Source organism: Peromyscus maniculatus, chromosome 14, assembly GCF_049852395.1.
Source record: "Peromyscus maniculatus bairdii isolate BWxNUB_F1_BW_parent chromosome 14, HU_Pman_BW_mat_3.1, whole genome shotgun sequence".
Lineage (NCBI taxonomy): Eukaryota > Metazoa > Chordata > Mammalia > Rodentia > Cricetidae > Peromyscus > Peromyscus maniculatus.
Genome location: NC_134865.1, coordinates 32,266,998 through 32,280,438, shown reverse-complemented (window position 1 = coordinate 32,280,438; position 13,441 = coordinate 32,266,998). Strand labels below are relative to the sequence as shown.

At 36.6% G+C, this 13,441-nt stretch overlaps 1 protein-coding gene across 6 annotated transcripts in view; it reads left to right on the top strand.

The window, feature by feature from the left end:
• Nucleotides 1–13,441, top strand: part of Dgkb (diacylglycerol kinase beta) — a 707,644-nt gene that overhangs the window by 298,934 nt on the left and 395,269 nt on the right. For all 6 annotated transcript variants that reach the window (XM_006983950.4, XM_016002476.3, XM_006983949.4 and 3 more), the window contains one exon: nt 8,973–9,133. In XM_006983950.4, the coding sequence (XP_006984012.1) occupies nt 8,973–9,133 (161 nt within the window). The remainder of the gene's footprint in view (nt 1–8,972; nt 9,134–13,441) is intronic.

Sequence of the window (13,441 nt, the reverse complement as noted above, 5' to 3'; positions counted from 1 at the left end):
CATCCCTGCATCTCTGGGATGAAGACTAATTGATTATTTTGGATGATCTTTTTATATGTTCTTGGAATTGGTTTACAAGTATTTTATTGAGTAATTTTGCATCCATGTTCATGAGGAAAATTGGTCTGTGATTTTCTTTCTTTGTTGAATCTTTGTGTAGTTTGGGTTTCAGGGTAACTGTGTCCTCATAAAATCAATTTGGCAATGTTCCTTCTGCTTATATGTTATATAATAATTTGCGGAATATTGACATTAGCTCTTCTCTAAAAGTCTGCTAGAATTCTGTACTAAAACCATCTGGTCCTGGGATTTTTTTTTTGGTTGATAAACTTTTAATGACTGCTTCTATTTCCTTCTGTGTTATATGTCTATTTAAACTGTTTATCTTATCTTGATTTAACATCAACAAGTAGTATCTATCAATAAAACTATCAATTTCTTTTAGATTTTTCAGTTTTTTTTTAAGTGTGGTTTTTAAAGTATGACCTAATGATTCTTTGGATTTCCTTGATATCTACTACTTTATCCCCCTTTTTGTTTCTACATTTGTTAATTTGGATATTTTCTCTCTGTCATGTAGTGAGTTTGGATAAGGATTTTCAATTGTTGGTTTTCTCAAAGAAACAGCTGTTTGTTTCCTTTGTTCTTTGTATTGTTCTCTTTGTTTGTGTTTTATTGATTTCACCCCTCAGTATAATTATTTCTTGTCATCTACTACTCTGGGGTGAGCTTGCTTCTTTTTGTTCTAGAGCTCTCAGGAGTGCTGTTAAGTTGCTAGTATAAAATCTCTCCAATTTCTTTATGTGGGCACTTATGCTATAAATTTTCCTATTAGCATTGCTTTCATTGTGTCCTATATGATTGGTGGGTATGTTGTACGTTCCTTTTCAATAAATGCTAGGAAGTCTTTAATTTCTTTATTTATTTCTGACTCAGCCCAGTCATCATTCAGTAGAGAGTTGCTCAGTTTCCATGAGTTTGTAAGCTTTCTGTTGTTTCTGTTGTTGTTAAAATTTAGCTTTAATCCATGGTGGTCTGTTAAGATGTAGGGGGCTATTTCATTTTTTTTTTTTTGTATCTGTGGAGACTGGCCTTGTGACTGAGTGTGTGGTAAATTTTGGAGAATGTTTCCTGAGATGCAGTAAAGATTTATTCTTCTGTGTTTGGGTAAAATGTTCTGTAGATACCTGTTAGGTCCATTCCATTCATAACATCTATTATTTCCCTGATTTCTCTATTTAGTTTTTGTCTAGATGATCTGTCCATTGGTGAGAGTGGGGTACTGAAATCTCCCACTCTCAATGTATGAGGGTCAATGTGTGATTTTATGCTTTATTTGTGTTTCCTTTACATATGTGGGAGCCCTTGTGTTTGAGGCATAGATGTTAAGAATTGGAAAATCATCTTGATTGGTTTTTCCTTTAATGAGTATGAAGTGTGCTTCCCTCTCTCTTTTGATTAACTTAGTTTAGGAGTCTATTTTGTTAGATATTAGAATGGCTACACAAGTTTGTTTCTTGGGTCAATTTGCTTTGAAAATCTTTTTCTAACTCTTACCTCTGAGACAATGTCTGTCTTTGATGTTGAGATGTGTTTCTTGTCTGCAACACCAGAATGGATCCTGTTTTCACATCCATAATGTTAGTCTGAGTCTTTTTATTAGGAAAATGATTCCATTCGTATTGAAAGGTATCACTGAAAGAATTATTAGTAATTCCTGTCATCTTATTGCTGTTGTTTTTGTTTGTGGTGGTGGTGGTGGTGATCTCTCTCTCTCTCTCTCTCTCTCTCTCTCTCTCTCTCTCTCTCTCTCTCTCTCTCTGTGTGTGTGTTTAGTTTCCTTCTCTTGATTTTTCTGGTGTGAGATTATTTTTTTCTCTGATTTTATGGGTATAGTTAACCTTGTTTGATTGGAGTTTTCCTTCTAGTACATTCTTTGTGGCTGGACGTGTGGGCAGATATTGTTTAAATTTGACTTTATTATGAAATATCTTGTTTTCTTCATCTATGGTGATTGAAAGTTTTGCTGGGTATAGTAGTCTTAGCTGGCATCTGTTCTCTCTGACAGTTTGCAGGACATCTTTTCAGGCCCTTCTGTCTTTTAGAGTCTCCATTGTGAAGTGTAGTATAATTCTAATATATCTGCCTTTGTATGTTATCTGGCTTTTTTTTTACCTTACTGCTTTTAATATTTTTTGTTGTTCTTAATGTTTTGTGTTTTGATTATTATGTGGCCATTGGTCTTCCCTTTCTGGTCCAATCTATTTGCTGTTCTGTAAGCTTCTTGTCCCTTTATAAGCATGTCCTTTAGATTAGGGATGTTTTATAATTTTGTTTACAATGTTTTCTGGACCTTTGAGGTGTGATTCTTTTCCTTCTATTCCTATTATTCTTAGGTTTGTTCTTTTCAAAGTATCCAAGATTTCCTGGAAGTCTTGTGTCAGGAATATTTCAGATTTAACATTTTATTTGGCCAATGTATCTATTTCTTCTATCATGTCTCCAACACCTGAGATTCTTTCTTCCATCTCTTGTATTCTGTTGGTGATGCTTGTATCTCTAGTTGCTGTTAACTTCCCTAGATTTTCCATTTCCTGAATTCCTTTGGTTTTTGTTTTATTTCCTTCTATTTCTATTTTCATGTCTTCAGAGTTTTATTGGTTTCCTTCAACTGTTGGTTTGCTTTTCTTGGCTTTCTTTTTAAGGGATGTATTCATTTCCTCTTTAAGGACCTCTATCATCTTCATAAAGTTAGTTTTAACTTGTGCATCAGATGTGTTGGAATACTCAGTGCTTACTATAATAGTATGGTTGATCTCTGGTGGTGACATTGCCCTGACTGTTGTTGATTGTATTCTTTCACTGATGACTAGGCATCTGGAATTGGGGTGATTATAAAACTAGATGCGGATTTCTGATTTTGTCTTTGTTGGATGGGTGTTTTGTTCTTGATTTCTGTTTCCCTTCTAGACTTCTGGCAGGTGTGGCCTATGGTTGATTAGAAGGTCTCTGTCCAAGTTTAGGGCTAGACATCTGATGGCTGGGGTGGCATCTTTTCAAGCAGGGTATTTCCAACCATGTTGAGGCCTGGAGTTCTGGAGGCTGACATGGCCTCTGATCTAGCCAGGGGTTCTAAGGTTCTGGGTGTACATGTGGCCTCTGCTGGAGCAGAGGGCTTCCACCAGAGGTATGGGCCATGTTTCAGTGATGAGGATGAGAGACTGAATGAGGGTAGGCTGGATGAGCCCTGGAGGAGTGTTGTTGGTCCACAGGCAAGGGGTTACCTGGCTATCTGTGTGCCTGAGTAGCCTTTTGTGGTGCAATGTGCTTTTGTCAGATATATGGCAAATTCTAAATATTTTCTTTTAATCTAAATAAACTTTGAAAAGTTTGGAAGAGTCTCCAAAGACAGAAGCCCTTGGGAGCTTGTTAAAAATAAAGTGGTTGACCCTACCTTCAATATGCTGAATAAAAATCCCTTGGGAGGGGACTCTGGCAGTCAACTGTCATTTGAAAAAGAAAACTACCTAAGCAAACATAATTTGCAACAAAGTTGAGAACTTTTGCTCCATAGACATTCATTTAACTGTTGTATTTGTTACATAGACAGAATTGGAAGTAAATAAAATACTTAGTCTATATTCTATTTGGATTTTCTAAAGGGTGTTATAGTAAAATGATATTATTAGTATTTAGTTAGATACCATGAAACTGGGAGAGGTAAAGAAATAACCATTGCAGGATGTTTTTGTTCACTGATTTTTAGATATGTGTATTGGTTGAAGAGAGGGAATTATCAGTATGTCTTATTGTAGTCTTTTGGCACATATATTTGATCTTTTAAAAATTGATCTTTGAAAACTTAGTACATTATATTTTGTTTTCTAATTACCAAGTGAATTAAACCTCAAATTGAATAAAGAATTCCACATTTATACAGATTAATTCATTCAAAACCACATAAATATTTATATGTGTCAAATCAGATTAAAGATGAATTCTCAAAGTGCTTACTGTGTTCTGGCCCAATAGAGGGGAAATAAATAAGTGGCTCTTATCCTTTTAGAAACTAAATCTTCATTAAGTAACATGAACTATAAATCTGGGGGAAATAACATAGATTCAGCAAAGCTCAGAGCTACAGATGAGTGAATTATAGAAAAGAGCTAGCATTAGCTAGATGGTCAATAAGGCCCTCCTAAGGAGGTCACATTTCACTAGGTGTTAAATGGTAAGGAAGGACACATAGTTTCTAGTATTGCGGTGACTAAAGGAAGCCTGGAGGGATCATCAAATTACTCATTGCTTAGGTGTTAATATTAGAGTTGGGAGCCTGGACTGCAATGTTTAGTGATGTCCCCGAAGTAGAGAAGCTGGATGTAGTTTCACCCTCAAAATGACTGAACCTGCCAGAAGACTAGAAAGGGCTTCCAGGAAAATCAAGGACCCAACACTCCCCAGCAGAGCCATCTGGGAAATGGGACAACTGTTGGTTCAGATTCTGAAGAAGAACATGTGCAGGTGTACTGTTTCTCACCAGTTGTGCAACACTGAGCATGTTGGTCAAGAACTGCCAATGTTAGGTTCCTCAGAAGAATCAGGAGAGCGCCTAGCTGAGATAGCCCATTTGAAATTATTCAGTTGCTATGTTCACTATGTATTTGGAGTACCCTACAATCATTGTAATTACTATTTTTCTTAAAATTTGAAATAAAGTACCTCATCTATATAACATTGTTAACTATTCACATAACATAAGTGAAATATATTAATTTGCAGCCATTTTAACATAATGTTTCCATATATTTTAGTATAAACTATTCTATGATTTGACAGTGAGTCATTATAAACATATTATTCATATTTATATTTTAAAATTATGTATTAAACAATATATTTTAAGATAGTTCCCAGTAGTGCCTATGTAATCATTATTTATTCTAATCTTTGATTTTTCTATTTAATAGTGCTTAGTTTTAAAATCTAGCATGAAAGTTATAGTGAGCTCCAACAGTGGGATTTCTAGTGTTGCTGTTTGAACAAGTCTATCTTAAATGTAATGTTGTCTCCTTTAGAGAACGTTGTATTTGAGGATGTCTCTTCCTTTTTCTTTTAACCAAGTGATTTCTACCACTAATACAAATGCTATTAGATGTAATGACTACTTCCAGCTGCTAACAGTTATTTGTTCAACGAATAAACTATTGTTAGAGGCCAAAAGTTGGAGACAGAAACTATTTAAAGTGTTCCAACTTAGGCTATCATTTTAGGAGTATATGACTGTACATGCATGTGTGCATATGGTTGTATTAGAGAAAGAGAGAGATACAGCTTTGTAGATGTAACCAACCATCTTATTAAATAAGAAACACAGAACCAATGCAAAGAAGAAAGCCAAGAGATCAGAGCTAAGAGCCTTACCAGCCTGCTGCAGCTAGCCTCTTAAGCCAAGAGACCTCTCCAAAAGAGAGACCTACTTCCTGTGTGTTTGTCTTTATATAGTCTTTCTGTTCTGCCTTCTCATTGGTTGTAAACGCAAATAAATGACTGCCGCATCACTGCCTGTCTGTAGAGACTTCCAGGTTTTCTATGGTTGGTATTGAGATTAAAGGCGTGTGTCTCCAATGCTGGCTGTATCCTTGAACACACAGAGATCTACCTAGCTCTGCCTACCAAGTGCTGGGATTAAAGGCGTGCACCAAGAACGCCGAGCTCTGCTATGGCTTGCTATTAGCTCTGACCCCCAGGCAACTTTATTAACATACAAATAAAATCACATTTCAGTACAAATAAAATATCACCATACAGCTTACTTAGAAGCATTATTTTATTTTTAAATAGTTTTATTTGCTCTTTGAGAATTCAATACATGTATTTTGATCATATCCACCTCCACTACCCCCTTTCAATGCTTCCTGAAGACCATCCCCAACAATGTCCCCTTTCACCTTTATATACTTTGTGTGGCCCATTGAATCAATTATTCCTGCTAGTCTGTGTATAGGTGTACACCATCCACTAGAGCATTAGTAACGTATACCCCCAAAGAAAATAACTATCTCTGCAACAGCTGCCGTCAGTTGACAAAAGTTCCCTGCATATATGCCTCCTGAGCTATTTCCCCATCCAAGATAGAAGGCTGAATGACTTGATCCTCTGCGGGTGATCAAAGCTGCTGGAGGTTCATAAGTGCAGCAGTGGTAGCATGTCCTGAAGACAGTGATTTACATCACTATTCTGTCCTGCTTTTGAGTTCTTTTTATCCCCTCTCTTGTGATATTTTCTGTACTCTAAGGGAGGGGAGAGTTGATACCAATATTCCAGTTAGCACTCATAGTCACCTCTCAGTGCTCTGACCAGGCATGTGTCTCTGCATTAACTACAGCCAACCACAAAAAAAGAAACTTTGTTGTCAAGGTGAAAGTAGCACTAACCTATGGATATAAGTGCAAATATTTAGAAGACATTTTGACATGTCTGTTTTGCCAAAAAAAAGTAGTAAGTTTCCTGAGCTATGACCTTCCCAGTTATGGACCTATGTTGGGTTTGCCATAGTAGGCATAAATTCCCTCCTACAAAGGAAGCCTCAAATCTAACCAGAAAGCAGTTGATTAACCCCTTAACAGTTCTGATTCTGTATCAGTGAATACATTTTGTCAGGCAGGTCAGTATTATAACACGTAGGGCCCAGTGCTGATCAGATTGTTGATGGCTTTCCTCCCTCCATCTACCTTACAGAGAGGCCTCTGGAATTACAATGATCCAGAAGATATGACATTACTGCTTTGGTTCAAGATTAATTTCTCTATGTCTAGTAATCCAAAAATGTGTTGCTTTCAACAATATGTTCTTACCATCAGTTTATTAGTTATGGTGAGCAACTGAAAACAATTATCAATAGTGTGTGCTGTGTTGGGAACTTCTGAGGCTTCCCTGAACAATAACTGCAAGGAGGTATCTCACTCCTTATTAAATTTTCATTTTATGAGTCATGTGTTTTGGGAGTAGCATTGTCCACCAATTCAGGGGATTCCCATTCAAGCTCATATTATTTTACTAAAAGATATTTTAATTAACACACAAACGAGTAAATTTCCATTTTTCTTTACTGTATCCTTAACTTTACATAATTTACTCTCTATCTTCTCCTCACAATCTTCTTTATACCCATCCCTCCATAAATCCCTAGTGTGCTTTCAAGCCTCTCCTCTTTCATGTAACACGTATTTGACTGTCTCTTCCAATTTTGTATTTTTTTTTAGTGAAATTGTAAAATAGTATATTTCTGTATGGCTTCTTCATATACCTTCATTTTGGTTAATTCTCCTCCCAGCCTCCAGGTTTCTCCCTTCTTTCCCTTAATCCCTCACTGCTTAAACATTTCCCCTTTAGCATTCTTCCTCTGTGCTCTTATTCATTTTATTGGATTGGTTTATTCTTAGTTATTTTATTTATTTTTGTTTATTAAAACATTTTATGTCTCTTTGTTCATCTACCTGTTTGTCTGTCACTACCCCATCATGTGTGTGTGTGTGAGGGAGCACACATATCTACACACATGCAAACACACACACACACACACACACACACACACACACACACAGACACACAAGCATGTCATCACACATATGTGGAAGTGAGATTTCAGAAGTAGATTGCCTCTTTCCTTCTCTGTGCTTTGGAAAAACTGTAGTTTTCTAATTATTTTTCTTCTCTGAAGTTCTGGTAAGATTCTGCACGTGATCCCATCTGGTCTTATACTTTGGCTTTTGTGGGGAGAATTTTTATGACTATTTAAATCTCATTACTATTTATAGATCTCTTCAGATTATTTATTTCATTATAGTTTATTTTTTGTACATTTACACATCAAGGAATTTATCCATTTCTTTACAAAATCTATTTTAGTGAAGTAAAATTATTTAAGGTATTGTCATAGAATTTTCTATATTTCACTGGCACCTTTGGTAATGCATCCATTTTCATAATTTTAATTATTTGTAACCTTTCTTTTAGTAAATTTGGCTAAGATTTAATATATTTTTTATCTTTTCAATGAATTACTACTGGATGTAAAGCTTAATTAACATGCACAATAACATTCCCCATGTTAGTCTTCAGTCCTCATTGGATGGTATACACTCACAGATAAATTTAAGAGAATATATTATCAAATCATCAGGGGCTGGCACGTTAAACATCTATAGCTAATCCATTAAAGCAGGGATTTGGCAATGTGGCAAGGGAGGCCTGTAGTGATAACAAAAACAAACAGAAAATGCAGTGCTCTTATTCTAAGAGAAGGGCAGTTTTGAGCACAGGGGTTGAGTGTTGCACTAATGTCCAACTAATGTTTTATGTTGGGAGGTGGCTGACAAAAGAAGTGCTCTCTGAGTTGAAACCATAGTGAAAAAATAAAAGCAAGCCATCTAGAAAGCAGAGGTGCATAGGTGCACTGCAAGTAGATAAATTATGAAATGGAATGAAATATGCCAAAAATGAGCAGCTTATCTTCTTTAAAGTTTCTCTTTGCCATCAGAAGGAAATGGGAAGATGAGGGACAGATGGGAAATCTTACACGGCAACTAAGTTTGCAGTTTCAGCAATACGGTGGAAGTTGGTATTTTCTATGAAAGGATGCTGAGGAAGTATAGAATTGAAAATTAATTACATTTTAATATATTAATACACAAGTGTCAAAGAATATGTGGTAGAAATATTGTTTAGCAGTTGGATAAACAGAAGATTTATACCACAAGAAAGAAATATTTGTTGCAAGTAAAAAGTAATCATAAAATCTTGGTGCCAGTATAAGATTATAGTCAATTCTTAATTTACATTAAATTTAAGTATATTAGTTAATATACTTATATTGTGGCTTCAGAATAATTCATATAATTAAACAGACACATATAAGTGTAACTCCTTGTGGTTTGCTTATATTTTATCTCACCATAACATTTTTTTATTAGGCTATGAAGGTGAAAATCTGATGAAAATCCTAAAAGACATTGAAAGCAGTACAGAAATCATGCTGGACAGATGGAAGTTTGAAGTCATACCCAATGACAAAGATGAGAAAGGAGATCCTGTGCCTTACAGCATCATCAATAATTACTTTTCCATTGGCGTGGTAAGATTTTTTTCACTAAATCTTATAATTTTTTACCTGTCTTAAATAATCAATGAAATGTCTTAATCTATGAAAATTTACTGATCATAAAAAAATTATCCTAACATTTTGTTGGGAAATACCTTTTGTTCCCCTCTTCTTTTAAAATTTACACACCTATAGTCTATGGGCTAGAGAGTTCTGGCTGCATGTATGTCTGAATACCACATATGTGCATGGTCACATGTAGAGGCCCCCAAAGGTTTCATAGTGAGATCTGAGCTTGCTTTGTCCAGTAGGGCTGTATTAGAGGATTTCTTGATCATGTGTGTAGTTACCAGTTGATTGGAAAGGGTCTGCATTTGGCTGTTCTAGGGGGACATCTTTTGCTCTACTCCTTGGCATTCCTGTAAATAGTCCTTTAGAAGAGAGGAAAGTGTCTGATGGATAATGATCCAGGCCCTCCTGAGTCTATCCTGTGCTTCTGTCTGTTTCGCTCCCCTCTATCCTTCTATCTAATATCTCTTATGCCTTTCTCATCAAGAGTTCCCTGTTGTAAAATGTGGGAGCCCATCTCCGACCTGGGCTCCCACACATGGCATCAGGAACAGAGGCACCGGACTTGGTGAAAGGAGAGAGGGGCATCACAGTTGTAAGGGGGGCATGCCCAATAAGGAATTAAAAATAAAGATGATGGCATTTTGTTCTCGGGAGTGAAAGTAAGGCAGCTGAATGCTGAAGTTGAAAAGTGAGGCTGCAGCATACATTTCTCTCTATCTAGGTTTCTTTATTTCTCTCTCTCTTAATTTCTGTCTATAAAAAGTAAGGGAAAAGTGTAAGGTAGAATATAGAAATATAGTGTAGAAAAAACTTAGGATAAGATAAGCAACCAAATGGAGGAACTATGTCCTTGATTTTCCAACTATGAGACTGTGAATGCAAACTCCTGGAGAAGAATCAGTGAAAAAAAATCTATCAAAGAGGATAAAAAACCAGCAGAAAAAGATTCCTGTGGAAGCTTTTGGCCGGTGGACAGCTTAAATTTAAGTTTTGAGTGGCAGAGGAAAGAATTTTCCCTGAGATGGATGCAAGTGAAATAAAACTCTTCACTCCACTAACATTATTACTATATGATAACATTATACTATCGGAATTAGTTTCCTTGGCCACGAAGCCAAGTTTAGAGAACAGAAGTATTAGAAAAAAACTCAGTAATCTTTCTCTAAAAAATTGAAAGCTTTTTCAAGTCTTTCCTTCTCAAATCTCTTTTCTTCCTGTAAGAACAAAATTAAACTCACCTGGAAAATCTATCAGAATGATAAAATCACCCGTATTTGCCCCAGAAAACAAACAAACAAATCCCCCCATGGAATATGGCAAATACTTTCTATTGGTACTGTCTCTCTTTCAAGCTAGAATTCCCTGTGGCCAGAGCCTATGCCCAAGAAAGTGCAGGCAGAAGTCCCAGCAGGAACAGCTTCCCCCAGGGTGGAGAGGCAGCAGAGGAAGTAAGGGACCTGGGGAGGAGCTGCTGATGTGAAGGCAACAATGGAGGCTTCAAAATCCTCCCTGTAATGAGGGAGGCAGGGTCGAAGTTCCTAGATTGAGGACTCAAGACCCTACCCCCAAACAGAAAGCAGTTAGCAGAGAAACTGAGCCTCAACTAAGACATCAGAGACTCTGCATCTTGGAGGACAAGTGAAGACAAGCAGGATATCTATCAGGGGAAAAAATCTCCTTGAAAAGGCTAAAAATGCTTTTATTTCAAGGACTTTATTTGCTTTCACTAACCTGGTAAGGTGGGAAACAAGCGCTGATCCATAAGCATGTGTGGGTGGGCATGGCCTGCTCTGGGAAAAATATCAGCAAAATGAAATGTGCCTATCAATGCCAGCTCAGGGAGAACAGAAATCTCCTGTAGTAAAAGAACAAAATCTTGACTCAAAAACCCCCCATGGTTTGTTTGTTTGTTTTCTGGGGAAAATACTGGTGATTTTATCATTCTGATAGGTTTTCCAGGTGAGTTTAATTTTGTCCTTACAGGAAGAAAAGAGATCTGAGAAGGAAAAGCTTGAATACAGAACATGTAAAGAGAAGTTTTCTCCCAGACCCAGAAAGGCAGCTTGGGAAATGTAGTCTGTAAAAGAGATACCTGTACAGCACTGCCCCAAAACTTTGCTTTTTTAGTGTTTATTCAGTTCAAAATGCTATTTTTTTCCCATAAGCTTTGCTGGCTTGCCTTTTGAGAACTAGAAACAAGTGAAAAGCTTTCCTATCAGGAAGCAATTAAAATACTAATATTGTTTGTCAACAAGTCACTTTGAAACCCTTTAGAAAGCTAGGGAAAGGGGTCCATACACTGGGAAATTACTTTGGGTGTGGAAAAAGAAAAAAAACTTATGGGCAAATAAAAATAAAAAATAAGAAATTTGGGTTGTGTTTGAAATGTAAGAGAGAAACATTGACATCATTGAAACAATCATGATAATCTTAGAAACCAGCTTTGAAAAATTAAGAAGAGGGAATTTTACACTCAGTCAAGTTTAGAGCACTGATGAATTAGGGTCTGACTGCAAACTGTCAGAAAACCTTTCTTAATGATATCAAAGCTGACTATGAACTGCAAACTTTAGAAATGATTCATGTACTTCCGTTTTTGTTAATAGTGCAGTTAAGAAATCTTCTCTAGATGCTTGCTAAAGTGGGTAAAGTAGTCCTATAGAGTTTGATTTGAATAGGTTAGTTTTGTTAATAATTCTTCTAGATATGTGCTGAAATTTATAAACTAGTTCTATAAAGTTGCCTTTTGAATATAAGTTTGTAAAATAGTTCTATAAAGTTTCCTCTTGAATATAAGAATGTAAAACATGTAAATATTGAATGTAAAAATTGAATGTAAAAAGTGTAAATGTTGAATGTAAGTTTGTAAAAAAGTGTATAGTGATGTTCATATTAGAATTGTTTTTATTGTTCCATTAATATCTGTCTATTCTAGACAAATTAGATAGCATTAATTTTATAGGATAAACCAAATCAATCAAATTAAAGGCAGTTAAAGTTTTTATTACTCTTTTACCTTCAGATATATTTGAATACTTTTTATGAAAGTTCAAAATATATTTTTATGGTCTCAGTGGCCCTTGGAAAACTTAAGTGAAGGTGTCATAATTAAGGGAGTTTTTCTGTCTTCTTCCTAGATGTTTCCACTCCTTCTGTTTGTTTAGAAAGGGGTAGGCCTCCCACAAAGGGATACGCCTCTCACAATCATGTTAGTTTGTAAAAGTGTCTTTATAATTAGCATGGGTTATTGTTTAATTGAGTAGATACTTTGAAGTGTTTTGAAATGAATGTTTTGTCCTGGGAATCAAAACAGTCTCTTGAAATTCATATTGAACATCTGTTAGGAGAGAGTTTTGAAAAGGGCTTGGTGCAAATATGACTGATGTAGTCATGTTAGACGCATTCCAAAAAGGATATTCCATCTTTATTATCCTCTACGCCTTTACTGGGAGGCGTGGCAGTTGTGGAGATCACTGAGGATGTTTGCAAGCTCTTAGTAGGGACCTGGACCAGAGCTGAGTTAGGCTCTGTACCTCCTCTTGCCAGAGGCTGGTAGCCAAAGACGGGCAATTTTCTGCGTGATTGCTTCCTGAATGTATTTATGTAAAATTAATCAAGAAGAATTACCTAAGATAGGCACAGTCTATCTGAGGGGCCTGGATGGCCCTTTATTATGTCAAGAAGGGGCAGTTGTGGAGGCCCACAAAGGTTTCCTAGTGATAGCTGAGCTTGCTTTACCCAGCCAGGCTGCATTAGAGGATTGCTTGACCAAATGTGTGGTTACCAGGTAATTAGAAAGGGTCTGCACTTGGCTGTGCCAGGGGGAGGTCTTTTGCTCTATTCCTTGGAATTTCTATAAATAGCCCTATAGAAGAGACAGAAGGGGATGGTGAATAATGATCCAGGCCCTCCTGAGGCTATCCTGTGTTTCTATCTGTTTCTCTCCCCTTTATCCTTCTATCTAATATCTTTTATCCCTCTCTCCTCAAGAGTTCCCTGTTGTAAAACATGGGAGCCAGTCTGCCAGCTGGGCTCTGAGAGTCACATGGAGGCCAGAAGAGAGTATGGAACCCTGGGTTGAACTGGAGTTACAGATGGCTGTGAGCCACCATGAGGTGCTGGGAATTGAATCCAGCTCCTCTAGAAGTGCACCAAGTGCTCTTAACTGCTGAGCCATCTCAATGGCTCTTGAAATACCTCTTCTAATGCACAATAATACAGCTTACAAATTCATTTGAAGTCAGACAATCAGCAATTGATAAATTTTTA